The sequence below is a fragment of the Dasypus novemcinctus genome, chromosome 4 (genome assembly GCF_030445035.2).
Source record: "Dasypus novemcinctus isolate mDasNov1 chromosome 4, mDasNov1.1.hap2, whole genome shotgun sequence".
NCBI classification, from domain to species: domain Eukaryota; kingdom Metazoa; phylum Chordata; class Mammalia; order Cingulata; family Dasypodidae; genus Dasypus; species Dasypus novemcinctus.
The window spans coordinates 40740714-40767563 of record NC_080676.1 but is presented as its reverse complement, the minus strand read 5'-3'; the positions used below and the strand labels follow the sequence as shown (position 1 = coordinate 40767563).

General features: G+C 37.4%; 1 protein-coding gene across 12 annotated transcripts in view; it reads left to right on the top strand.

Annotated features, from left to right (window-relative positions):
- The window catches only part of MECOM (MDS1 and EVI1 complex locus), a 573098-nt gene that overhangs the window by 500495 nt on the left and 45753 nt on the right, over positions 1 to 26850 (top strand). For 6 of the 12 annotated variants that reach the window (XM_004447938.5, XM_012527080.4, XM_023590259.3 and 3 more), the window contains 2 exons: positions 12745 to 12879; positions 24592 to 24694. In XM_004447938.5, coding sequence (XP_004447995.1) covers positions 12745 to 12879; positions 24592 to 24694 — 238 coding nt within the window. Of the gene's footprint in view, positions 1 to 9106; positions 9916 to 10059; positions 10162 to 12744; positions 12880 to 24591; positions 24695 to 26850 lie in introns of those variants that run through there. The other 6 variants (XM_058295250.2, XM_058295249.2, XM_012527094.4 and 3 more) reach the window with 5 other exon arrangements.

The following is a 26850-nucleotide window of genomic DNA, read 5'->3' as shown; positions in this document are numbered from 1 at the left end:
AGGAAGGAGTAGGTTGATTTTGAAAAGAGATTGTTCACCTTCCTTTGGAAGTTTCTTATACAGTGGACTCCAGTACAATTCTAACAGTTTAAAAGTGAAGGATAAATTGACTAGTTTACTGATCACCTACTTTGTGAGCTTGATGGACCTTCCAAATGCTCTCACATGTTGAAAGAAAAGTTGAGCCTGATTTTTTTCTTGATTTGTTACTACTATCTTTAGTGACATTTTGTTTTATTTTTTAAAATTTAATACACTCAACTATGATTTTATTGTTTGTCATTTGTAAAACAGACTGAAGGATCATTTATATTTTATTTGCATTTTAAAAAATATATTTTTATTTATTTTAAAAAGATACTTAGATTACATAAAGCGTTACCCATGCCCCACTCCCCACACCTCCCACCCTTCCCCACGTTAACTTCTTTCGTTAGTGTGGTACAGTCATTGCAATTGATGAACACATTTTGGAGCATCGCTACTCAGCATGGATTATAGTTTATATTTTAGTTTATACTCTCTCCCTTTAGTGACATTTTAAAATCACGAATTGGAAATAGTCAGTGATAGAAAAATATATAAATTATATAAGGGGGAATACTTGTTCTTTACTGAAACAGATACAGAGAAATAGAAAACTTTATTTCCAAAATTGTTCCTCTAGGTGTCTCAGTGGAAGGGGAAAGGGACTTTCATACATTTTTAAAATATCTTTGGATGGTTCCAGGGTAAGCAGTCCAAATAAGCTTCTTTTATGAAGAACTTCTTACAGTCTTAATGCATTTCCCACGTTGAAGTTCACTGTGAAGCTCAAGAGGGAGCCATCTTTATCTCATTTGATCCCAGACCACGTTTTCAGGAAATACCTTTTAACAATTCACTGATTAGGAAATGCTGGTGGGAGAGACATTCGTGGCCATCAAATGGCTCACTTGTAGATTGGCATATAATAGAAATATCCCAAATGGCCCTGAACATGGAGCCTGGTGAACGATTTTAGTCATAAGTACTGTAAGAATTTCAAGGAGGGGAGCCTCGAAGGCTCTGCATGATTTTGACAAATGGAACTATTATTTCACCTCCTTGATCATTGTTTCATCTTCTGACTGTGCGAGGATCAGAGAAAAGAGAAGTGGAGGGCTATATCCTGTGATCGGCACGATTAAAGGGCCTAGAGCTTCTACCCAGATTCCCAGTTGTTCACCAGAGCAAAAGATTTGGGTAGAGGAAAGAAGCAGGGAATGGTCCTGGAAACAAAAATTGGCATTAAAGTATAGAGAAGTATATGGCAAATTTGGATCCACTGGAGTTTTAGTTAATTTGGTTTTACTTTGTTTTTGTTTTTGCTCTTTACCTTCTGTTTTTAGGGATAATTGTGATAGCCCTGCTATTTCAGGAAGAATAATTTTTGGTGTAAAGATGTCATAAAATTTCAGTCCTAAAATGACAAGGACCTGCTCAAGGCCAATGCCAATGGGAGGGTGAGGGCCCTGTAGATACAATTTAGCAGACTTACCAAGGCAATGACTGATCACTGGGGAAAAGGGAAAGGGGGAAAGGGAGGAATTCCGGATGTTGTCGGTGGTCTGTACCCAGGTAAAGGGCACAGAAATATTGGGGTGGGGGTGATATGGTGCTATTCCTGGGGGGCTGCAGTGGCAGGAATTCTCATCTCTAAATTCCCTAAAAGAGAATTATCATTGTGTCAACTGATTCCCAAGGGCACCAGTGTAAATTAGCCAAGGTTCTTTGGATACGAAATATATCAAATTCCTTGTACATTTAGCTATAATTATTTCACCCTGGGAAGGGAGGTTTAGCTTAATATGAAATGATGCTACTGAAGATGTCTGTGTGACTAAAACTTGATTTCATCCTGGAGGAACTTACAATGACCTGTAGGAGGATAAGACCCCTACAGATATACGTATAAGGTAAGGTAAAATTGGCTATTAATTAGGTGATTTTAGAGTAAAGTATGAAAAGGTCAAACCTGATTGGTAAGAAGCAGTGTGGGCATAGTAAAAGGGGTGGCTGTGAAGGATAGATAAGATTTCATCCAAGTGAATATAGGCAGAGGAATAATAATGATATTAATAATAATAATCACTATTATTTATTATCCATATGCCATGTGCAATGCATGATTCTAAGTGATTTACATTGATTGCCTCATTTAATTCTCAGAATGGTCAGATGAGTTTATTACTCAATTATTAGGTAATTGGAACCCATAGAAAATTTTTGAGCAAAGGGAGTAGCAGTTGATGGTTGGGAGGATTAGTGGTGTTATGTATGAACCAATGAGAGGATGAGTAGTGTCAGAAGATCTATTAGGAGGTCATGGCAATAATTCAGACTAAAGGTAATAACAGGAATGAAGGACCTGATAATTTTTTCAACAAACATCTATTGATTACCTACTATATACTATTATGATGGACTCTGGGCAAGAGGAGTGAATAAAATAGACCCAATCCCTACCCTCTGGCCTTTGTAACAAATATTGCCTTACAACTAGTCTGGATGGGGAATCGATGTAGCCCAGAGGTTGAGTGCCTGCTTTCTATATACAAGTTCATAGAACAAGTTCACAGGTTCAGTCCCCAGTACCTCCTAAAAAACAAAAGTCTGGATATATATGTGGGTGGGTGTGACCTCCTACCCTACTTTTTAGGGCTCTTGGATCTCAGTGGTGTTCTACCTCTGCCTCAAGAACACTCTTACTGATTGGCAGAGAAACACAGTGGGTGGGACAGAACAAACCCAGCTGCACGCCACATAGAGACAGACATTTTCAGGGGTAGCAAAAAACGTTTTCCTTAAAGTTCTTCTCTTTCTTAGGTCAGGGTAAGGATTAGGGCAACTGATTTTGGAATGGAAGAAAGAGGATAGAGAAATGCTTCTCTTTTCCATTCCCTAAAGTACAAACCAGACCATCTTCCACATTGTGTGCATATGTGTAAATTTACTCTAACCCATTACACAAACACAAATACTGTGAAACTTATAGTATTTTGACCTGTTCCTGTGAACTCAGAGCAGTTCACACTCACATTACCCAATTTATTTTCCCAACACTCCTCTTAGACTGATGTTATGAAACTTTCATGAAAATTCACTCAAAAGGTTAAGAGAGTTACCCAAAGCAGCACAGTTAGCAGTGGGTATAAGAGTAGAAGGTCTTCCACCTCGCAGTCCCCACAGAGATTATGAGCAGAAAAGCACTCTTATGTGGTGCTCCTGAAGCCATGATGAAGAGCTGATCCTCGAGTTACTGCATAACGTGCTAAATGGTGTCTTGAAAGATTTAATTAATTGAAATTGATATAACAAAGAAGACTTAATCCCTTACAGGAGTGAGGTGAATTCAAAAAGCATTTACTCTCTAAATTCTCTGGTCTAAAATAGGAACAATGAGCGATTTGGCTTTTTGAGACTCTAGAGATAATTGTAATCTGTGTAGTCATTTATAAAATAAAAAAAGATATTACTAATTTTTCCTTGGTGATATAAGATTTCTTATTGTCAGAACAATCAGATTGGATGGTAGAGGTTTTTTGTGCATATTTAATCATCATATATTTTTAATGAAACTTTTAATCTATACACATCAAAGCCTTAAACATCTCTCCTTTGAGGGACAGGGAAAAAGAAAAGAATGGTGTTTTGTCTCTTTTCCTCTACTGAATTTTACTGCATTTTATTAAAGTTTTTATTTTGCTAAAATGTTTTCTTCTGAACCTGATGTACATTTTTGTTGTGTTTCAGTCACAAAATAACCACTCAACGTAATGGCTTAGGCCTGAAATCCATCAAAATGGCTCAACAAAAAATATTTTAAATATGGCAGCCTTAATTGGAATTTAGGGAATAAATCTTTGAGTATAATAATTTATTCACTGGAGCTGTTGTTTCAGCAAAGTATTTCATCTTAGTTTCCAAAGAGCTGCTAGTCATTACTAAATATATTTAAAGTTGAAGAAAAAAAAATCTGCCTTTCTTCTGGCCAAATATACTATAAAACCCTCAACTGTTAAGAAAGTCATCTGCTTTTTAAAATTTAAAGATCAGATAGTTGATTATGCTTGTGTAGTTAATTAATAAAATGGGAAATAGGTAATGGCTCACTGGGGAAACTTTTGTATCACAGTACCCATTTTGAGGGATTGCTGTAAGGACAATAACGGGGTGCTAATTCTGAACGCACACAGTGCCGTCCTACAAAGACATCAGGATTTGTAGGAAATCAACCCTCCAGCAGTTCTGGCAAGCCAGACTGACCCCAGCAAATGAAAATAATCAAAAGTAATTAGAAGCGTGCTGGACTACTCCTCAGAGAGCCGAGCGGGAGAGTAAACATGCCTGAATCCTCGAGCCACTGCAAAGGGCCATGTCTGAGCTGTTAGGTGCCCTGATCTTGTCCACATAAAGATGTGATTTATGAAGTGCAGGGCACAGCAGCAGGGCTTCTGTCTTCTCCTGGAGAACCAAATTACTGAGGTGGAGATTAACATGCTTTCAGTCGGGACCATTTCTAGACCAAGGGAAATTTTTTATTTACATTTTTTTTTTACCTTTAATTTCCTCTTTTCTTTTTTAACAGCCCTCCTCCCCTGCCGTAATTTTTTTTAAAAGGCAGAGTCCCTTTAGAGTAACCAGAAATATCTCTTCTGAGTCGTGGTGATGTATGTTGGGGACTGTGGACACTTAGGATCCTTTATGTTTGTAAACTGATTGTACTGGCCTGTTTTACTGGATTGTCTGCCTAGCGTCACATCAAAATTTAGGAAGCCCAGCTATTGAGATACTCCCCTGACTTAAAAATATAAGTAGTTAATATTAAACAGAATATTACACGGAGTGGTACATATTCCATGGCTTTTTGATCTAGCTTTTCTTATCTAAACTTCTGCTTCATGAGAAGACTTACTCTATTAAATAAAAAGATTTGGGAGAAGTGATTGTGGTTGACAGAAATGAGATACACAATAAGAAAAAAGAAGAGACACAAATACGAATTTCTGTGTTGGGAATATTTATACATGAATCACTGGAAAGTCTCTTGAGTCCTCAAGACATACCTACATTTTTTCTTATCATTGTTTCAGTGAGGTTAAGTAAGATTTCATAAAATCCTATTCTGACATGTAAAAGGAAGCATTGATTTTCTTTTTAAACACACATCAATATCTATACACAAAGCTAATTTAATTAGTAAGCAGTTATTGTTCAGCCAAATGTCAATTTCTCAGATTATTTCATGCTTCTTGACATGACCTGTGTGAAACAGGATTTAACAGGATCTCCATGAATGCAACTGCACTTGATAAATGTAAAAATGCACTTGTAAGTTCTTGAAAAGCTACAAAAAACAGTGTTAAAACAAAAAGTTCAGTTTGTATTTAGCCACCTCAGGAAACCTAAAGCTGTGGAATTAAGGGAACTTTACTTGGGCTGAGGTTATAAAGTGCCTTCCTCTATAAACTAAAACATAATGTCAGGGTGAATGGGAACATACTTTATTAACTTTATGGTATTGAAAACTGCCAGCAAGTTGTCTTGTTTTTAAATATTGTCCTCTGCAGAGTGTTACAGTGCTGTTTGTCCACAGGAAGCCTATTAAAAGTGGACAGTGCAGTCATTTCATCTGGTTTTGGCTGGACTGCTTTTCTTTCCTTTAATGATGTGCTGGAATGTACCATGCCCATAGGGTCTCCATTAGCAGAACTTTTACTTCTGGGACGACCATGAAGTTTAAGGCTTAAAAGAGGCATCAGCTTACAGTCTTGTGGGAATCAGTCAAATACTAGAGCACTAACTTCTTATGGCTTTAACTAATATATGAACTTATTTTAAATAAACAGTTACACAATGAAGGCAGAGCCAGTGGCCTTATTGGAAATCTTTGGGCCTTTTAAAGATTCTGCCATCCATGCAGCTGGGGGAGGAAGGAAGGGGCCCGAGGAGGGTTTATGCCCTTTTCAAACCAGGAAGAAAACACATTAACCTCTCACACCCTAGCCCTGCCATCAGCCAAAGGGGGATCTTTACAGCTCCCAGAAAAATCTATCAGCTCACACTCAACCCTCATATATCCCAATGCCTTTTTCCTGGTGAACAACAATGAACAGAACAAGACAGAAAAAACAGCAATTCCTTCTGGATACATTTTTTTTTTTAAAAATGTGATTCTCTTTTCTCAACCTTGATGATGAAACACTCTATATTCTGCTTTCTCAAAAATAATACATTTGTTACAGCCTATCCTCCCATCTTAATATTTAGATCATCTGTCCTGAAACAAGTTTGCATACTAAAGCTGGTCTGAGATTATAGTAAAACCATTATTTTTAATAGCCTATTTGAAGGGCAACGCTAAACTCTGCCGAACACGCATGTTACTGATTACTGCTGAGCAGACAGCGGCTTTTGCAGATTAATTTATAACTGGGAACTACTGTAAACAGAAATCCGAAGGAATAAAGGGAATTGGTGGTGGTATTTGGCTCCTTGTATTTATTTATTGTTTTAGAAGTCTCCTGATGGAAGGCAAACTAAACAGGGAGAAAAGCAAGCCCCTTGCAAAAACTCCTCTGCTTCCTTCTCTCTTCCTCTGGTTCACTTCTAATGAGGGCCAGTGGGTCAGGGTCTTCTCCTCAAGGGCTCCTATTTAAATAGGAAGAGGATCCTTTCAGGAGAAGCAAGGACCATCTGGCTACTCTGCGATTTCTGGACCCCCTCTTTAAACTGCAAGTTGTGTTGCCTAGAAAAAGCGAGTAGCTCTGCCTTTGCGCGAAATTATTGTTATATAACCAAAGAGTGGGTAGGAGGTGGGGGAGCGAGGGAGGCAGAGAGAGATGGAGTGTTTTGCTAGCTTCTTTGCAAGGGTTCTTTTGATTTCCTTTAGTCTTCCTCGCAATTGATTCCAAAAATAAAGACTGATGATGAAAATGATATTAGTAAATAAAGATGATGTTAAACTATCTCTTCTCTTTCGGCTCCAGTCGGGGAAGACATTTTCGTACTGAGGCACGGCCTGAGCGCAGCCTGGCTTCACAGCGGCCCTGTGTCTGCGAGTCGGGACTGCGGGGTGCACGCTCCCGGGGGGAGGCTGCAAGGCGCGGGCAGCGGTTGCTTCACCTGGGTGGCTGGAAACTTGGGGACCGCGCTTTAATTCGGGGCGGAACGCCATCTACCGGCCTCTTAACTCACCTGCAAGCACCCGGACCTTGCAATTCGCCCCGCCTCCCCCACCCAAACCCAATATAAGGGCAAAAAAACTGGGAGGCCCTTTCTATGAAATCCTGATTTACCCAGGACCTGCTACTGATTCCACGCGACCTTTTGTTTATCCACCGACGTTTCCTCCTTTTCAAAGCAGCTTTGTAAAGGGCAAGGAAGTGGGGGCCGCAGGGCTGGGGCAGGGGTTTGAGGCGCTAGCTCTCAGACCTCCCGATCAGGCCGCAGTATCTGAAGCAATCGGTTCCCCAGATTACTTGTATTTAATACACAATGCATCATAAAACAAATCCCTCATCCTGACAGGAAGAAAATAGAACAGCTCATAGCTCGAGCCGGTCCAATTTATGGCTAAATTAAAAAAAAAAAAAGGCTCCGACAATGGGCAAGTTGAGGAAGGGCAGGAAATCAATGGCAGCAAACCGGGGGCTCTTAAAGGTTCTCAAGAGCCGAACTCTATGGGAATATCTGGCGGGGTTTTAGCGTATTTACAAAGGATTTTTCCTGTCCTACCTACCACTGCTGTGCGGTTTTCCCTCAAACAATGGCCATTATCTGAAATAACAGTTCAATGTCACAGATAACAGGCCACCGAAACGAATTAGTCACCACCTCTTGTCATTTGCCCTCCCCCACATCCCTCCCTTTTGTTACTATTTTTGTTTTTAAATCAGCACTTTGGTGAAATATAGATCTACGAGATTTACACGTCTCTTTGCCCTTGGAGAAAACGAGAAGTGGGGGGCACTGGTGTCCCCCTTTGTAGATAGTTGAATGTAAGTGCACTCTTCAGCCCCTCTCCCTCAACTCACCCGCTCCACGCCCCACCCCGTGTCCCTCGGCTCCCTTACTTTGCTTAACTTTCCATTGTTAAGTGGGAAACAAGTTGGATTTTGTCCATTTGTTTTTATGAATGGAGTTTTGTGATAAAAAGGCATTTATTTCCATTTAACCTGTGGCTTTTACTGAATTTTCCAGGTTTGGCTATAAGTAAATCCGTAGACCCTTTTATTTTGCTATACATTCTTTATATTCCTGCTTTCAATGTCTTTTCTGAACTGTGTTGATAAAAATTGACCACATATATGAGAAAGTTATGAAACACAGTATAGCACTGAGCACCAAAGGCAGCAGTTAGGATGTTAAAACTTTAAACACAAACCGAGTTGTCAAATGCTCATTTCCACTCCTAGGCGTTCACATGTTGTAATTAATGTAGGAAAGAAAATGGCAAAACCTCACCAGACAGTCGTCAGTCTTTTTAAGACTTCATAATACTCTATTGGGCAGGGTATAGGTAAATAATGTTTCAAAAAATTTCAAAATCCTTCTAAGAAAAAAAGATACGATTTGAAAATTTACCATCTTCCTCAGTTCACCTCACTAAAATAATGGAGGGAATAAATTAGAGGACGAATTTCAGTGTGTTTTAGAGGTGCTTGAGAAATCTGAAAGGTACATGTCAACTTTTCATTCATTAGGCTGCTGTCTTAGGATTTCTAAAATAATGTTCAGTACGAGACAGAGCCCCTTTACTTACCCTCAGCCTCATCCTCGTAACTTCCAGCCCCCCCCCCCCCCCCCACAGCCCGGCTCCGGGGGCACACCCTCACACTCCTGAAAGCACTTCTCCACCTCATCGCTCCCCATCCCCCAACACACACACACACACACACACACACACACACACACTTGTGCTTTCAGGACATCGTAACAGAGGATATTTCCCTGGGGAAAGAAATCCTGCCTGGAGAGATCTCCCCATTGGTTGTTTACCCGGAGAAATCTACATGTTTAAGGGGGATGGTGCATCCATAATCAGTCTGTCCCTATAGGACTTGGGTCTTGGCGACCTTTTTGTGACCTCTCCCGCCAGAGGCGGCTGCTGTCACTTTAAAATTTACTGAAAGAGGAGCCCGTCTGGCTTCCGATCACTCTGGGCTGGGAGATAGCTCCCTTAGCTCCCTTTCTCCCTCGCCCGGGTTCTTTCTGGATGGCCGAGCAGATCCTCTTTAAAGAGACAGTTCATGAAATAGAAACCGGGCTGCTGAGCTTGGAGTTGCGAGAGGGGACGATCCCGTGAGGGTCTAGGACCCGAGAAGGCGCTGCGGACGACCTGAGAGGGGTTAGAATTGCCCTCGCCTCCCCAGGCTCCCCACCTTTTCAAACTCTCCTCCTCCAGTCCCCCCCTCCCCCCCCCTTGGAACTGGGAGACAGAAGTGGAAGAAGTTTTAGTGGGTTTCAGATAACTTTCATTACACATCGGGCTGATAAGAGCAAGAGAAAGTGAGAAAAGAGGGAGGTGATGTGAACCAGAAGGAATAGCTCCGAGCTCATTTAGGAGGGGGAAAAAAGCCAAAACACACCAAACCCGGGTGACCCAGACGAGAGGAGACTTCATTTCTGGTCTTAAAAATACATTGTTGGCGGACAATAAATCTGAAACGCGTGGTCCCGGCGAGCAGATCCTAGAAACGGACAAAGTTATCAGAGATCCATTGGAAGTGGAGACGCGAGGCTTTTTTTACATCTCGAAATGTTGCTCGGGATCGCGTGAATGGATTTTCGTGCAGGAAAGCTGGGGGCTGCGGAGTCTTTATTTTATTCTGTTTGTTTGAATTCTTCTGTGATGGTCTTTTATCGCTGAGTTGAGGCCATAGAAATATTAAGGTAAGAGAACTCGCTTAAAAAAAAAAAAGTCGTGGCGATTTGCATAGTTCGTAACTTCGGACAGTTTCCTGTCTTGGCACCCCTTCTCCAGGGCGCCCCCCTCCCCGCCGCAGCCGCCTTTTCCTACTTGCGCGCAGTCCCGCCGAGCCCGCGGCTTATCTGTGTGGCTGAGGCGGGCGATTTCCTGGTTCCTCCTGGGGAACTGTGCCGTCTGGACGCGCCTCTGGGGTGGGTCGTCGGCCTTCGGTGGGTCTCTGCCGGCTGTCGGCCTCTTTTCCTCGCGCTCTTCCCTTCCCTCGGTGTTGTCTGTCCGTCTCTATCAGGGACGCAGAAGGTGGGGTTGCCAAAATCTGAATTCCTGGCACCGGCCGCGCGACTTTGGAGCGGCTTTCGGCCGAGTTCCACCTTGCCAAGTAACAGCTTTGCTGTCCAACAGCGTGTGCTGCTGCGCGAGAAAGTCACTTACGGACCCTTTGGCTAGATTGTGGGGATTTTTTTTTCCCCTCCTTCTTTGCTGTTGGTGTTTTGAAAGGGCCTTTCTCTAAAGTCCAGCGACAGGGATTTTTCTTTTTCTAAAGCTATCTTTGAGGCTTGACAGCTTTTAAAAACAAGGAGTGTGTTAGATGAAATGACGGAAGAAGTGTTTTACTTTATTTTATGCAAGGTTTCCGAGACGATTAAGACATTTGGGAGACAAATGCAGTTCTGCGAGCGAACCAAAAGTGAATAATTCACGGGGGCGGGGGGTGTTGGGGTGGGGGAGGGGGGACGTTTCTGGAGAAAGTTTAGCTTTTGTCTTGGGGCAAGAATATTGGGAGTAAGAAAGTTAATGTTGGTTAAATATTTGAATAATCATGTAACATACATAAAAAGACATTCTTTGGAAATGTGCCTTTTAAAAAATTAATTTGACTGTTGACAGTGGCAGTGGCAATAATGTTAACACGGAATAAAATTACACCCAGAATTTTTATGTGCAATGTGTGTAATACCTAACTCCTTGTCCCCGCAAAAAGGACTGCGTGAAAGCTAAGGGAAGAGAGATGCTTCTTGACTTTGAAATGGTCAAGTTTTCCACGTCTTTCTGTAAATATGAAACGGTATTGCATTTCACTGAGTTCACTCTGTTCCCTTTATTAAACCTTTCTCTAGTATCTCTAGTGTCAGTAGGATCGCCTCTTTTTTTTGCTAGTCAAGGAAACAAACAACAAAAGATCAAAAACAGAAACCAAGCAAGGCAAAACAAAAACAACCCAGACCAAACACAGCATCCCGGAACTTTTTTTTTTTTTTTTTTTTTTAAATGTGTGTTGCTCTTGCTGTTTTTGTGCCTTCTAGACACCTGGGGGTGGGGGGATCTCAGGTTGCCATTTGAGTTAGCATGGAGAGTGGAAGAACACTTCTTAAAGTTTGTACTTTCATAAATAAGAACTTGTTAAAATCTGTCCTTTGCACTAGAAGGTAGTTTAAGTGTAGATATTTGTTTTTAATGTGAAGAGGGTATCCTTGAATAAGAACACTTTGATTTGTATGTGTGTGTATATACCAATTACCATCTCTATCTAATGTTTCCATTTTTCTTTTTTAAATTGTGGAACTACTTATTACCCTTTAATTGCCTCATGGCCAAAGGCTTATTCATAGTGCCTCTTGACTAGTGCCCTCAGAGCACTGGGCTTCTCCCCTTGAAGTTTGTGGTGAGTTAATGACTTGAAGCTGCAACTGGGTGATTACCTGAATTCTATGCTAAATTGCTTTTGGTTAGATAGCCAAGATTTTAGTTTTAGCTTTTATATAGCTATATATACAACAGAGTTCTGTGAGGGTTATTTAATTCATTAATTTGCATTTTAGACTCTTTGAGAGGAAGCTTCCTCATGTTTGCCTTACCAGACTGATATAAAATTACGAGCTTTTTTGTTACTCAGCATCAGGTCAACAACCCTGCAGCTTTTAATATTGATATTTAAGACATTGCTGTTAGTGAATCAGAATAACTTGGTTTAAGCATACAAAATCTTAAAAATGGAAGTTCTCCTTTACAGTTTTTAAAATTACTATACTAAGAATGATTAGTATTTAGGATAGACCAAAAGTAAAATCTCCTGAAAAATAATAATACATAAGTGTATATAATGATTGGTATTTTATTACAATACTCCTATGTAGTTTTTACTTGTTCACAAAGTTTCTTATTTTGCTTACTATATGTAAAATAGAAACATGCATTGTCATATGTTAACTAAAATATTAGGCTCTCATACTTTGTTTGCATGAATGTTTACAAATCATTTATTTTTATTTGTTTTTCTTTAGTTTGGCCAGAAGCATCTATTATACAAATTTTATTCTCTTTCAGTTAAGGATATGATTACTTGTTTCATGGTGTTGAAATGTAAACTTTGAAAAAAAATTGATAATATTCAGATTATGGTTTTTTAATTGAATTAATTTAAGGTGCAAAAATGTGAAGTTATACATTTACCTGGTGAAGCTATCTGAACCTGAATTATAGATTGTTTATTTTAGAAACGTGGTGATATACACTGTTCAATAATATTTTTTTGGAAAAATCACATTGAATAAGATATTAAGTCAATTGTACTCATTTATATATAACAAGGAAACAAGCATTTTTTGAAACCAAGTAATCTGTTTTAGTAATAAGTTCCAATTGCTTTGTTCTTTTAAAAAAGCAGTACATTGTCATTTCTAAGATAACTTATTATTGTTCCTCTTTCACATTTGTCTTAACTATTTTAAAGCTATTAACCATTTCAATGAATGAACCAATGTGGAAATTGATTGTTCTCATATTCTTCCTTCTAGATCTTAGACGAGTTTTGCAATGTGAAGTTTTGCATTGATGCCAGTCAACCAGATGTAGGAAGCTGGCTCAAGTACATCAGATTCGCTGGCTGTTATGATCAGCACAACCTCATTGCATGCCAGATAAATGATCAGGTATGTTGTAAAGATTTTCTTGTCTTTCTTTGAGAGCACTAAAGTATCAGTGAAGCCTGAAAAATAAAAATAACAGTGAGCCGCAGTAGACCCTGGTGGCCTGTTTGTTGAAATAGTGAAAGGCAATGCACAAATATAAGATGCAGAATAAAGTCATTTTCAGTACTATTTTTTTCAGTAGTACTTTCTTTGAGTGGTTTATGCACTTTGTACTATTAACCTTCATAAATGCTCTTGTTTTCTGAGTGTTATTGAATGATTTAAAACTCAGTACTTATTTATTGTTTGCTATACGTTACATTTTTCCTTTACCATCATAATATGGTGACATGGATAGAAAATATTGAACTAATCAAGAACATTTTATGACTTTATGCAGAAGTTGGAAGGAATACACTTGAAATTTTATGCAGATTTTATTTGAAGTAGTTGGTAGATATTTAGTATAATATAGGTACAGACTTGCCCGCTTATGCATTTTATGTTGTTTTGACTAATTAAAAAAGACAAATGTTTTTATGTTTAGTTTACTGAAAATAAATTCTCTTGTATGTGTGAAAAAGTTAAAAAAATCTCACTGCTAGTTATTGCTTTGCATCATTATGGATGACCATGCAGCGAGGTTGACTTTAATAACAATAACTATGAAATAAAGATCATGAAAACATCATGAAACATATTTTGCACTTAACAAAGTTATGAATCTTGTAACTCAATATGACAATAGCTAAAACAATTTAAAAATTCAGCTTAATTTTTGTTTACAAATGTCATTGGGTTGGAATTTAAAAATCATCGTTTATTTCCTTTAACCTAATGTGTTTCAAGAATGATCATATTGAAATGGTTGCCTGGGCAAATCTACTATAAAAATCACCACCAAGAAAAAAAAAGTTTAAATTAGATATTTCCAATTGAAAGCTGTTAAGTAATGCTAGTGTCATATGTTCTAAGACTCTGTTTCAATCATCATTATGAGGTTATTCCTTGGCATTTTACCAGCTACCAGATAATTTTTACTGGCTAAACTGTATAAGAAGTAGTAAATTGTAAAATTAGTTTTAAATGAGAATCATTTAAAAATCTTCAACATATATCAAAAATAATAAACCAAGTCAATTGTTTTTCCCTTTACCTTAAGAATATAAGAGGCATTACTGACAAAGGAAAACTGTTAAATTAGCTGTTCATAATGCACAGAAAACATCCCATGTCTATCGTAGGTGTTAGTGTTACCATAAAAAAACAAGCATTTGGAGCATATGCTATTTGTAGATTTGGGAAATATATGAGTATTTTAAGTGAGGGAATTATTCATGTTATGTTTCCTAAAAAGAGGAACTGGAAGACCTCAAAAACAGATTTAAGATGAATATATAATTACATTATAAAACTATTTGCTATCCATATTTACTGACAGTAAAATCTATTGCCTTAGATGCAACTGTTGTAGAATCAGTAAAAAGATGATTTAAGAATGGGACTAGTAGCCAATACAATTTTTTAAATTTAATGTTTATGCATCTAATATTTTATAATAAATATACTGCTGTAATTGGAATTCTTGAGTGCATTAAAAATAAACTATCTTGCTATTCTAACTATGAATTAGATTGCTTTTTAGAGTAGACATTTATAATTTTACCATGGTTACCTTTGAAGTAGGCAATTCTAGAATGCATTGTTTTCAAAAGAAGAAAAGCTGGTTCACACCTTAATGAATTACATGTTTACTTATTTTAACTGAGGAACCAGGTAAAATAGTTAACCTGAGAGAACATATAAGGCCAATGATAGACACATACCTATTACTTCTTTCAATTCTCATTTTAAACTTATATGAGTATGCGGCAGAAATCTAAGATGGTAATAGAGTGCATATCAAATGACATAATTGTGAAATTGACATCACATGGTTAAGTAAATTCACTCATGAACAATAAGAGAGGGAAATCAGAGGTAAAGTAGTAGTCAAATTTGTGTGATAGGAATAGATGTATGTAATCACACTTAGCTTAGTAGACAAAACATAAGAGAACACACACCCAAAGAGTATATGCATATATTATAAACATATCCATGTATAAGCTCATTGCAAATTTCTAAAAGCCAATTAGGGCTAGCAATTCTAGACAGTTTTGAAATGTGACTGTTGGACTAGGTGCAATGATAAAAGAGCTGATTAAAAAGATTCTCCAGGTCTGTTGTTTTGTTCTCTTTTCCATGAGGAAAAGGAGCTGCCAAATGGTGAATAAGCACAACACATCACTTAACGAACACACCCATTGCATGACATATTATTTAATATCCAGACATAAGAAGAGACCCTGGATCAGGAGTTATTATTAAACATTAACGACATCAACTCTTACACAATGTACAGGCACATGGAACACTATAAGAAATTGTAAAAATGGTTTCTTTCTGCTCTGGTACTTAGATTGAGCTCCAATGTTTAAATCCTGGACTATACACAGGAATAATTTCAGATGTAGCTCTCAACTACAATCTAGTCATTGTAATAATTAAAGCAACTACCAAAGAATGGAAACTACTACTTAAAAGAGAAGAGCATTTATTACAGTATATTTTTGCAAAGATACCTATTTTTTAAAAAGTCTAATGTCCAAGATTAACCCTAATCAATTTGGATCAGTTTTCAGAATGATGGAGATCTTTAAAAGAGAATAAATGTGCTTTCTAAAATGATAATCCAGTGCGGAGGTAGTTGGACAGAGTCAAAACATGTATGCTGGATAAAACCATTATTTGACTTGTTTAATTGTGAAGAAGCAGTTAGAAATAGCAGGTTTTTGGTTTTCAAATAAAGTTAATATAGGGTGTTATCTTCTTTTTTGTGTCACAAACACAACAACCATTCAGTTAAACTTTTGCTAATACCTTTCTGCAGGTATTTTATTTGAGGAGATTTTCCTGAATTTTTATTTTCCAAAAGACTTCTGAGAGTTATTTAATTTTTTTTTTTCCAGACCAGATTGAGCTTTGTGGCATCCTTCTTTTTTGACAATGCTTCCTAGAAAGACTCAAGGTTTATTGTTTTAAGATGTCTCTTTTATTTTATTTTTTAAAAATTATTGCAGTAGTGTTTTTGGATATAGAAATTCTGCAGACATTGGCATCGCTACTAAACCATAATTTCTAAGTAACTGCAACTTCTGACTGATATCCTCATTCCCGCCCTCCCAAAAATATTGTTTTAACTGTAGTAATTTATCTCTATAAAAGAAGGCCATGCGAAAGACACTAGAACATTGAGACCATAATCACATGCAAGCCATAAAATAGTGGATCCATGAAAAACAACCAAGGCTGTTTATCCTTGAAGTCCTAATTAATTTTCCCCCTTATTCCTTAAAGTTTCAGAACAATTTCACATAGCTATACTGCTCTGGCACAGTGTTTACCTGGAAATTTTTTATTGAAGCAAACAAAATGCTTTAATATTTTTACATTAAAAAAATCTGGCATTGTCCTTGATTACTTTCTGGAGCAAGAACTGGCACTGACAGGTAGAACAGGGCAGGAGTGAAAGCAGAGAGCTGGATGAGGAAAGCCCGTTCCAAGCTAGGTCCTGCAGAGCACCAAATATGCATAGGAATTATGGAAATAGTTGGTTTATTTTTCAGAGACTTTGTGTACATTTGGAAACATCCAGGTGTTTACTGTCAAGAAGGCCAGGCATCTAGAACATTTACTGAGGTGTTTTTGTTTTTTGTTTTTTGAATCTGGATGTTTTGATGTCCTTTCCTTTGAAGTCTTATAGACAGCATGCTTTTACGAACTGTTCTGATTGGCTGATGTAACACATAGCTGTAGATTCACTCTTACCCTTCTCCTGCTACTCCCTCCAGTCTTTGATTAGTCTCCTCTTAACCTGGCATCTCTATACCCTTCAAATGGGTCAAAGATAAGAATACCCATTGTCTCCTTATCCACCCCAGACACCTGCAGCTCTCATCTTTGAATGTGCTTGCAAGTTTTGTGAGCTTATGAAATCATTTTCCTCTGATATTCCTTCATGGTGAAACCATGTCGGTTGTATTTAGACAGGCCACCTAGACACAAATCATATAAGTTGTTTTATTTATTTATTTATTTATTTATATATTATTTATTTATTTATGACTTAAAGAGACCTGCCTTTCCATTCACAATAATTAGAATGATCTGGGCGTGTGCTTCGGGATTACATTTTGTATGTGTGTGTGTGTATTCTGCATCATAGGATGGAACCTAGTTCCATTTAAACTCCTGGCCTGCCCTAACATGGTCTACAAGTGGAATGGAGTTCTCGGAAACCCAAGACATTATGAATCTTGTCATTTACACAAGGCAATAAGTCCTTTCATTTTTAACAGACCCTTGACAGCTGGTGTTTAGTAAGTAGAAAAAGAGAGGTCTATCTTCACTCTAAATAAGAAGAAATCTGTCAATAAGATATTATCTAATACTTCATGTATATTTTGAAGAAACAAGATATGGAAGAAGGAGTGCTCCTTGGAGAACACAAAGTTGGAATTGATTTAGGGGATTCTGCCAGTTCCCTCATGGTTAATGAACGGCAGCAAGATCCTACACTGTTTGCAGTTGTAACAGGCGTTGTTCTCACTTGTGATTTACCTTATAAAGTTTTAACTGATTCCAGGAAAATGATGATGGAATTGGCACACCCATTTTTACTCTCCTTAAGTTCATGTCAATGGTTCTATCATTTTGCTGTGACACTTGAACAATATTATTATTGTAGCTTATTATGGGCTCAATTATTTAGGTATTTTTCTTCAGCTTTTTAACTGAGGAAAAAAATATGTTTTCTCACATCATTCAATTAGTACATTTTTCCCCCCAAAAGCAACGCAGATCAGCTATGTATAAAGCAGAAATGTAATCTGCTAGCCTCTTTCTACTTTTAAAAATTGTTTGTGTCTATTGTCAGGTAATTTGTTAATTTCTCTTCCTTTACAAAGATTTCTGTCCACATTTTGTAGAACCTCTTTTGATGTTAAAATTATTATTGGCTTAGGGCATTTTCTTTGCTTTGCTTTTAAGCAAGTTCCACTTTTATACCAAAGTTATGCTGTGCTGTTTTAAGATGAATGCCAGCTGGCAATACCCAAGGGCTGGCTTTTGAACAGTGCCTAAACTCACTTTGGGGCAGTGTTGTCGGGATGATAATTTACTTCCATCACCTGAAGATGAAACTGCCTGGGACATAGTTTGCCATTTGATATTTACATGTTACCCACCGCTCCCCCCCCCCCCCCCCAAAAGAAAAAGATTCTTTCACTTAATGCTCAGGACATAACCTTGACACAACCTGAATATCTGAACATATTGGGGTTTTTATTAAGATTTATAGACCACAAATGTTGAAAAAGAAGGTGGCCTGAAGTATGTGTACATTTAAAGTCAATTAATGTTCGCTTGTATACAACATCTTTCACTTACGAAGATCTGAAAGCACCATCACAACCATAAAAGGCTCCTGCTTTTCTGGAGTGGTGCCTTGAAGGTGGTCATCATAATGGATTACAGGCTATCAAGGAAGTGAACATGTTGACCAAGGATGCAAGAAAAGCCTCCAGCCTAGTAAGACATCCAAGGGTAACCTTAAGTTTCCTCATCATGTGATAATAGAGCTGTTACCAAACATGAAACCATTCAGAATGATCAGAGAGCATTCAGAGGGTCACACTAAATGATCCCATCAAAGACAGGTTGGATGCTCCTGAAAATTATATTTAGAATAGTTAGGGAAAATGTTTCTTGTGGGTTCTGTAGCAAAAACCTGAAAGGTCATTTAAAGGGACAACTTTCTAGGCTTCTAGACTGGGTTCACTGTAGGGTCCTGGTATAACAGTAAGTGTATCTTTATACCTGCCCTTTTAAAGGCAAAATAGTCAACAGTCAACTCTGCTTTATTTCATCCATCATTTAAATGTGAAGTAGAAAAAGATATATTCTCCAAAATTATCTTGGTCTTCAGAATCGCCAGTAAGTACATATTTTTCATTATGTAAGTGGATAGAACAGTATCTCCTTCAATTAATTATTTCTTATCTTGAGACTATCACCCTAAAGACAAATAGAGGATATCTTCCCTTCGGAAAAAATAAATTAAGAATGGCTTGCTTTGGCAAATCTTTGCCCTGACAAAGCTTCCATTCTAAAGATCTTTAGTTTTAGTTCTACGAAGACACTTCTCATTGCCTCTTCTTACTAATTGGTCTCAGAATGTATAATTGGGTCCTTCCTCCAGAAGCTAAATCTTAACATCACTCCTACACTCCTGAATTGGGGTTTCCCATCGCTCTGGGTAGACCAGGGGTCCCGACTGTGTTTCCTATAGTCTTGGCATACGTACACACTGCGTCTGTGGTCTTGATGTTACGTCTGCAGCACCAAGGCTGACAGATGTGTTCATATCAAATGTTGACTTTGTTCAGATATGTAAACTGTCACTTTCCCTCCCATCCAGCTCACAATTGGAAAAGTTCCATTCAGCTTTTCCTAGTCTTCTGAGTGGGAAATTGATTGAGGCTTTAGTAAATAAAGCATTCAGGCAAATGTAGGGAGCTACAAGAGGAAGAAATCAACCGTCAACTTCAAAGTGAAGAGACAGTTACGGTCTGAAAAAGTGTAGGACTTGTCTCTCAGTACAGATTTTGCAGGGAGTATATTTCTCTATTATTTCAATTATTACAACTTCCTGAATAGGTTGAAGGTCATCCATAATTCATACTTCTGTCATTTTTAGACAACCAAATGCAATCTATTAAGCATAAATAAAACTTGCAGTGCTTGACCAGGAAAAATATATGGGGATTCACAAATGAAGTCTTGTTCATCTTTTTATAAGTACGTGATATGTTTTCTTTCTTTCTTGATTTTCCCTTTGTGCACTGAATTCTTCTTCTGTCTCAGAAATACAAGCATAATACTTTAGATCAATCCAAATGTACGAAACTAGACAGCAAAGCTGGTCTGAGAGACTGGATTTTTCTATTCTGTAGGATAATAACCAAGAACCCACATTATTACCATTTATAAGTACGAGTGGTAAGTAACTTTGTCAATTGGATGGAGGATTAGGATGAACACAGGCCCTGATAGTGTAAGACAGAATTAATCTAAAAGTCTTTTATGGACTATTAACTTTCCTGTCAGGAAAGTTGGGAGTATCCATACTCTCCTTGGTGGCTGTCCTCTTAGATTTAAATAACCTAAGAAAATGAATGTTTAATGATATATTAATTCCATTTATATGTAACATAAAATTATATGTAGCCTATTCTAGGTGTACCATATATAATTGGAATAAAGCATATATCATTAAGCAGTTATTTATAATTGGGATAAAGCATATGTCATTAAATATTTATTTATATTAGATTGCTAATATTTATGCAAATCTTATACCCCCCCAAAAGTAGAGTTTGCCACATTTATATGCTACATATAAAATATAATATAGATCCATACACAATATGTATAGTTACATTTAACATCATATGAAAGCATACCTTTTGAGAGTCTAAAACTTGCTAAATCAAATCCGTATCACCACTGCCTTTATCCCTAGTTTGGCCTTGTGAGTGCTAAATGAATGGAATTCTTTGGAATTTGGAACTGGTTCCAGGATTTGATTAAAGTAAATTAAGTATAGTAATTATGTTTAGAGTATCTAATTGCCATCTAGATATATATTCTATTTATGCCTTAAATTGTGAATAAGTGCCAGAAGTAAAAGTGAACAACTTTGAGGATATCTAGTTTTATTTTCAACTATCAGAATGATTTAGAATTTAAAGAATATATTCAGAAATTTCACCAGTGTGTAATTTTAACAATTTTTTTTAAAAAAAGAGTAGGAAATGAGAGCTATTATTAAGACACATTTACTATAAACATTTATCCTTAGGTTGATTGAGTTATCCAGAGATCCACATATAATATCCATACTTATAAATATAGAAAAATAGACTTCTGGAGAAACAGAAAGCATTCACCAAAACACTGGGAAAATTAAAGTTTTTGTGGGATAAATGGAAAGAAGACATCTCAGCTGTCAAAAGTTTCAAGCGTATGAAGGTTTAGGTCTTGTTCATAACACAGCCTGTTACTGGATTTTGGTTTTAGCTACAAAATAGAAAACCCTAGAGAGATAGCAAGTTTAAAAATATTTTTAATGACCGTTTTAAATGACATTTCCATAAAATCCTATTTTCTTATAAGACCTCATTCCTCTTATATTTTACCTTATGGTTGAGAGGAATTGAAAGGTTTGTTTTTCCTTCTAACAGAGCATTACATTCTCAGAAAGACACACCAGAAGAATAAATCAACCCTTTTGTATTAACTCAAAGTTTTTCTAAGGCCCTGAAACTTTCAAGTATCTTTTTTTATATATAAATTAATCACAAAATCTCCAATCCAGGACATCTTTATTTTGGATCCAGGTAACTTTTCCCATAAAAACCCTAATGGGGGAGCAGACCTATTAACTTTATGGTATTTAACAGAGTAATCGACTCCCTTCCATTTTCTCCAGCACAAAACTAGAGAGGTTATATAGTTATTACATAACTCAGATGACATATAATTAATAAAACTGCAATGCAGCTGAGATATTTGAGATTGCACTGAATTTTCTGCATTCTCTTTGAAAGACATCAAACTATGTTTTTATAAGTAGGATCAAGTATACGTAATATACAAATCTGTTGGAAAATGTTTTAACATGGGAAAAATCTACAGAAATCGCTTTTTTATCACGTTTTTCTTTGTAAACCAAGTTTATAGATATGATATCTTATTTTCTGAAAAGTTTGATTCCTCCGTAACTTTCCCCACAAAATTGCTTCGAGGCAACAAGTTGTTCTTTTTGTTTGGTTTAAACTCCTCTTCTCACTTCTCCATTGCCTGCTGGTGTTTTATGATTATGAAGATTATTATTTCTAGAAGGTAAATTAGAGATCCATGTAGACATTTCTGGATTAAACTGCTCAAAAGACACCTTGGGGCCATCGTAATTATAGGAAGGAAACCTAACAATTGTACTTAAGTCTTCCTGGGATTCTAAGAGATGAGAGATATTGAAGATAACAAGTGGTGGCCACACCTTGAAGAAAGACTACATTTGTAAGGGTGTGGCAGATGGGACTTGAGGCATGTTCTTATTGCTCTATGGGTAAGGATGCCCAGAATCTGCCCTCCTTATGTCTGGTTACATTGCCAGTTCTTTTCAAACCTCAGTTTCATGAGCACCATAAAAATTCATTTAAAATAAAAAAGAACACCCTGAAGTTAAAACCCACTCTGCTTTGTGTTGCCTTTCATGGCCTGGAATGTCACCCTTTACCTCCAGTAAATAAAGCCAACGTCAACACTCTTCCTTGTCTTTTATTTTTTATGCACTCGCTGTTCTTCACTTGGCAATCAGGGCACTTAAAGGGAAATTACATAGTGATCTATGTCCCAGCGAAGAGAATTGTCTTTATAATATATATTTGCATCATTTTCTTTTACTTCTTGGACTGTTCTCACAGAATTGAGTAAATCTAAAATGGAATTAAAGGAGACTTGATTAATAGTAGACTACAAAGAAATGATATCATAATACTTTCTTAAAATTATCTGGCATGCGTGTCAAAGCAGCATTCCTCAACAGAGACAATTGCACTGTTTTACTGTCTTACAGGGTATTCTCTTTAACCTCACTATTTCCGAGAAGCCACCGAAAAGTTCTAATATGTCATAATTCAAATGTCAACATGTTGTTGGAAAGGAAGCTAAATAAGTTAAACCTTTGAGAGATGCCAAAAAAAGAGGTGATTCAAACTGTTGAGAGAAGTCCATTGTTTTCTAAGGGGAAATAGAAACTCCAGAATGAAACAGGGTACTTAGAAGCATTTAACTGGAAGATTCAGGGGAAGAAATCAACTACACCTAATTTTTTTTTTCATCTGGTAACTTTTTGAGCAAAACTATTCCTCTCCATGTACTGCGAAGAAGGGAAAATAAGGGGGTTAGGGTTAATAAGACACAAACTGTAAATTCACTGTTTTTTATGGAAATAGATCTAAGAAGTAGTTTTTCTGAGATAGTCTGGATAGCAATCTATGGATAGTTGTATGGAATGTCAGGTTATATTATAACATAGTAATATTTGATATTTGCTATTATTTTCTATAAACCAACCTCAGGTGGTTAAACTACTATTGAATGAGAAAATTTGTTTTATCTTGACAGGAAAGAAACTAAGCAGAAAGTATTTCTAATTGAGTTATTTTTCTAATTTAGCACGATTTGGGGTTCTGGTACGTGTGTGTTTTTATAGAAAAATAAACAATTGGACTTTAGAGCCACCTACTGGAATAAAGAGGCACATGCTTATGTTTAATGTCCTTGGCTTTTCAAAAAATAAATAGGTAAATATGATTAAATTATGTGCATTCCTGTTGCTCTTATAAGACATAAATTTTAGTAGGATTACCCACAAATGATAGTCATTTGCTTTTGCCAGTTTGAAATGGCAAATGGTCTTGCAAGAACCCAGAGTTATTGCAATATCTTCCAAAAATATATTCCCATTTCTTAGAAGAGTGTACCAATTTGTGTCATGTCATCTCCCCATTGGATTGATACTTAGTGAAATTGCATCCTTAGCATTTTTTGTTGTTGTTTTCGGTGGTAGTGTTTTTTTGTTTGTTTGTTTTTTACCTTGCCCAGATATTTAGAATTGAGCTTTTTCTGCCAAGGTGGAAATTTGGTTTATGGACATCTTTAGTAAGGAAATTGTGCAAAAAGACTGTCATTGGTAATGTTGGCCAGAGAGGAGAGGTTACAAGGTAGAGAAAGTCTCCTTCTCAGAGTACTATGGGGTTTTGCAAAGTATTGTGGCAGAATGTAATAGTCTCATTTTTACCAGTTAATGATATGACTTCGTTCTTCTGTAAACTCTCCCTAGGATGGAATTATTTTTTTAATCTTAAAGAAAAATTTAAAACTAAGAACATTTTAATGGTAAAATTGGCAAAACACCTTAAAGATTTTCATGCTTATATGCTTTTATATATCAAAACCTTTCTGTCTAGACAAGTAAATTGTGCAACAACTAGCCTAGGGTCACAGAGCTGGTTAGGGGAAAGGTAGGTGGTTCTTGGAAATTCTAGTTCAGGGTTCTTTCCATACTTGCCCACCGCTTTTCAGTCAATCATTAATGGATTAATCCTTCCTCTCCTCAGCACTTTGCTGTAAAGGGAAGCACCTGCCATCACAACCACCTAGGGCACTGCTGGATCATGTTAGGAAGTGTTCAACTCTCTTCGGTGTGTGTGTGACTTGCTAGAGTACTTGGAGGAATCCAGAGAAAGAAATGTTCTTTGTTAAACATCACACTTGGTATACGTGATGCAGCAAGACTTGCACTAAGAAAAATTTGATTTGTCAAGTGGGATTTGGACAAGATTTGTGAATTGGCATGCAAGCACAGCTTTCCACTTGTCTCCACGGCCCTCATTTTCAGTATATAAAACAGGAAGGCATACTTCTTTGGATAAAAAGAAAGAGATATGTTTGTTGAGGAATGAGAAAATATAAACATACCTTAGCATATATCTTTCCTACTAATATTCACTTTTCTCTCTTTCCTCTGCCCTCCTCACCCCCACCTATGTTTGTCTTTTGAAGATATTCTACAGAGTAGTCACGGACATTGCACCGGGAGAGGAGCTCCTGCTGTTCATGAAGAGTGAAGACTATCCCCATGAAACAATGGCGCCGGATATCCATGGTTAGTATTGCACAAGTAATTGCCCTCATCCGGGAGACTACGAAGTAGCACCCAAAAGGGCCTGTCACACTTCGTGCTTGTTAGTTTCCCTGACAAGTCTATGCCAATTTTAACAAATTCCTTCCCTTGGAGTGGCTGTTTTCTTGTTTTGACATCTGGCTAATATTATGGTGAAGCTGAACTAAGCAGGAGCTTCCCTGAAGTGGAGGTCAAAGAATTTTCTGAATATTTGGACTCAGAAAGTTATAGATGAGACCATGGCATAGTTGAGATTCTTGTCAGTGCCTTGCACTGTGTGAGAATCACTTAATTCGGGGCTCTTGTAAATCTAGCAGATGTTTCTCCCCTAACGTTCTCTTACTGGGAAAAGTATTTCTACCTGAGTACATTCCTGGCCAAGCATGACCACACTGGAGGATGAGGGTGAATGAGAAGTACAGATGAGGGAATTTTAGAGCCAGGGGAATTTTTATTTGCGAGGGGACTGTTGTACATCAAAAGAAGGAAGGATCAACAAGAATGACAATGAGTAATGATGCATATTCAGGTTAGATGAAGAGAAAACTTTGTTTGTACTGATTTGTATCATTGGGATAAGAAATTAATACCTTTTCTTTCTTCTTTCTGTTTCTTCTAAAATATGTTGTGGTTTGATTCAGTGTAACTTAGTGGTGACTTTAGAGTGTTTTGCAGTTAGAAGGATGAGAAGGGCCACCCTTCCTAATTTACCAAAGAAGTAGTGATCACCTCTCCACCCACTCCCCCTGCCTCCCATATCTGACGAAGGCCTTTCATCCTCTGTTTCTGTGCCTCTGGTGAAGGAAGCTATGACTATTGGCTAGTCCTGTTTACTTGAATGCTTTGTTCCCTTTTCCTTTCCTTTAATTGAGCTGCATTCTGCCTCTTTGTAACTTGTGCCAGTTAGATTTGGGGGATCTTTTTAGAACCTGTTTTCGTGTTAGAAACTCTGACAAAAAAATGAGTTTAGAACTCAGAATTCTCAATCAATCTAGTAGAATTTGAGCCTCAATAAGAAGTCTGATCCAATAAATGCTCATACTCCCTTTCTTTGGAAGAGGGAAATAGTTAGGTTGAAGAAAAAGGGAATCTGAACTTTGCAGGTACAATGCATCTTTCTTTAGTGAACGTTAGACCTAAAAAGGTTTGCAAAAATTATTTTTGAAATAAAATCATTGGCTTGCTGCTCCAAAACAGCCTAAGAAGAAGTGATTCTTCTTCTTTTTAGGGCTGCCTTTAATAAGTCACCTGCCTACAAGACCCTGAATCACATCACTTGCTTTTGGCATTCAGTATATTGTGTCTCTCTGTGTGTATGTGTGTATGTGTATAATATGGCTATTAAGTGGTGGAGTCAGCATTTAGACCAAACTCTTATTTTCCTTAAAACCTATACCTTTTAGAGGTATTGTGTGGCCTGGAGGCTCTATCTGTGTTCAGACTGCTGGGTGAGATCCTAAACATAGATCTGAAATATATGAATAGTGTTGCAGACTATAGGAAACAATTCTATTACCTAGTTAATACCATTGAGAGTCCTGTCTTCGGAGGTGAGGTGAGTGTTTTAGTTTAGAAAACCTCCCTCTTCCTTAACCTTCTATATTCAAAGTTGGCAAACTCTAGTGAATCTACATCCTAATGTCTTTTCCATTCTGACCCTACTACTATTGGTTTAGTTTAAACTAAATCAATATTGCATGTGGATTATAGCAGTGGTCTCTCATTTGGCTTCCCTGCTTGACTTCTCACACTACAGCCAGGGGAAATTCTTCTGAAAAGCAAGTCTGAATGTGACCTTGCTTTCCAACTTTCACTGGCTGTTCTGTTCCATTCTTGGCATGGACCTAAAACCCCCTAGTGATCTGCCACTTTTTCTAGCTTCATCTCCTACTGCTCCCCTACATGTACCCTATAAGCTGTCATACTTTAGGACAAAGCTAACAGTATTTCCATGAGCCTGCCAGATTCTTTCTTGCCTTTGTCTTTCCTGCATGTTGTTCTTACTGCCGCAAGTGGCTTCCAGTGTACCTCTTCACCACTGGCTGGTTCTTACTCATTTCAAAGCCTTTTCTGAACTTCCCTTCTCCAGGTTAGATAGGATAAGCTCATTCCTCTGGGTTTACTTACAACAAATATTC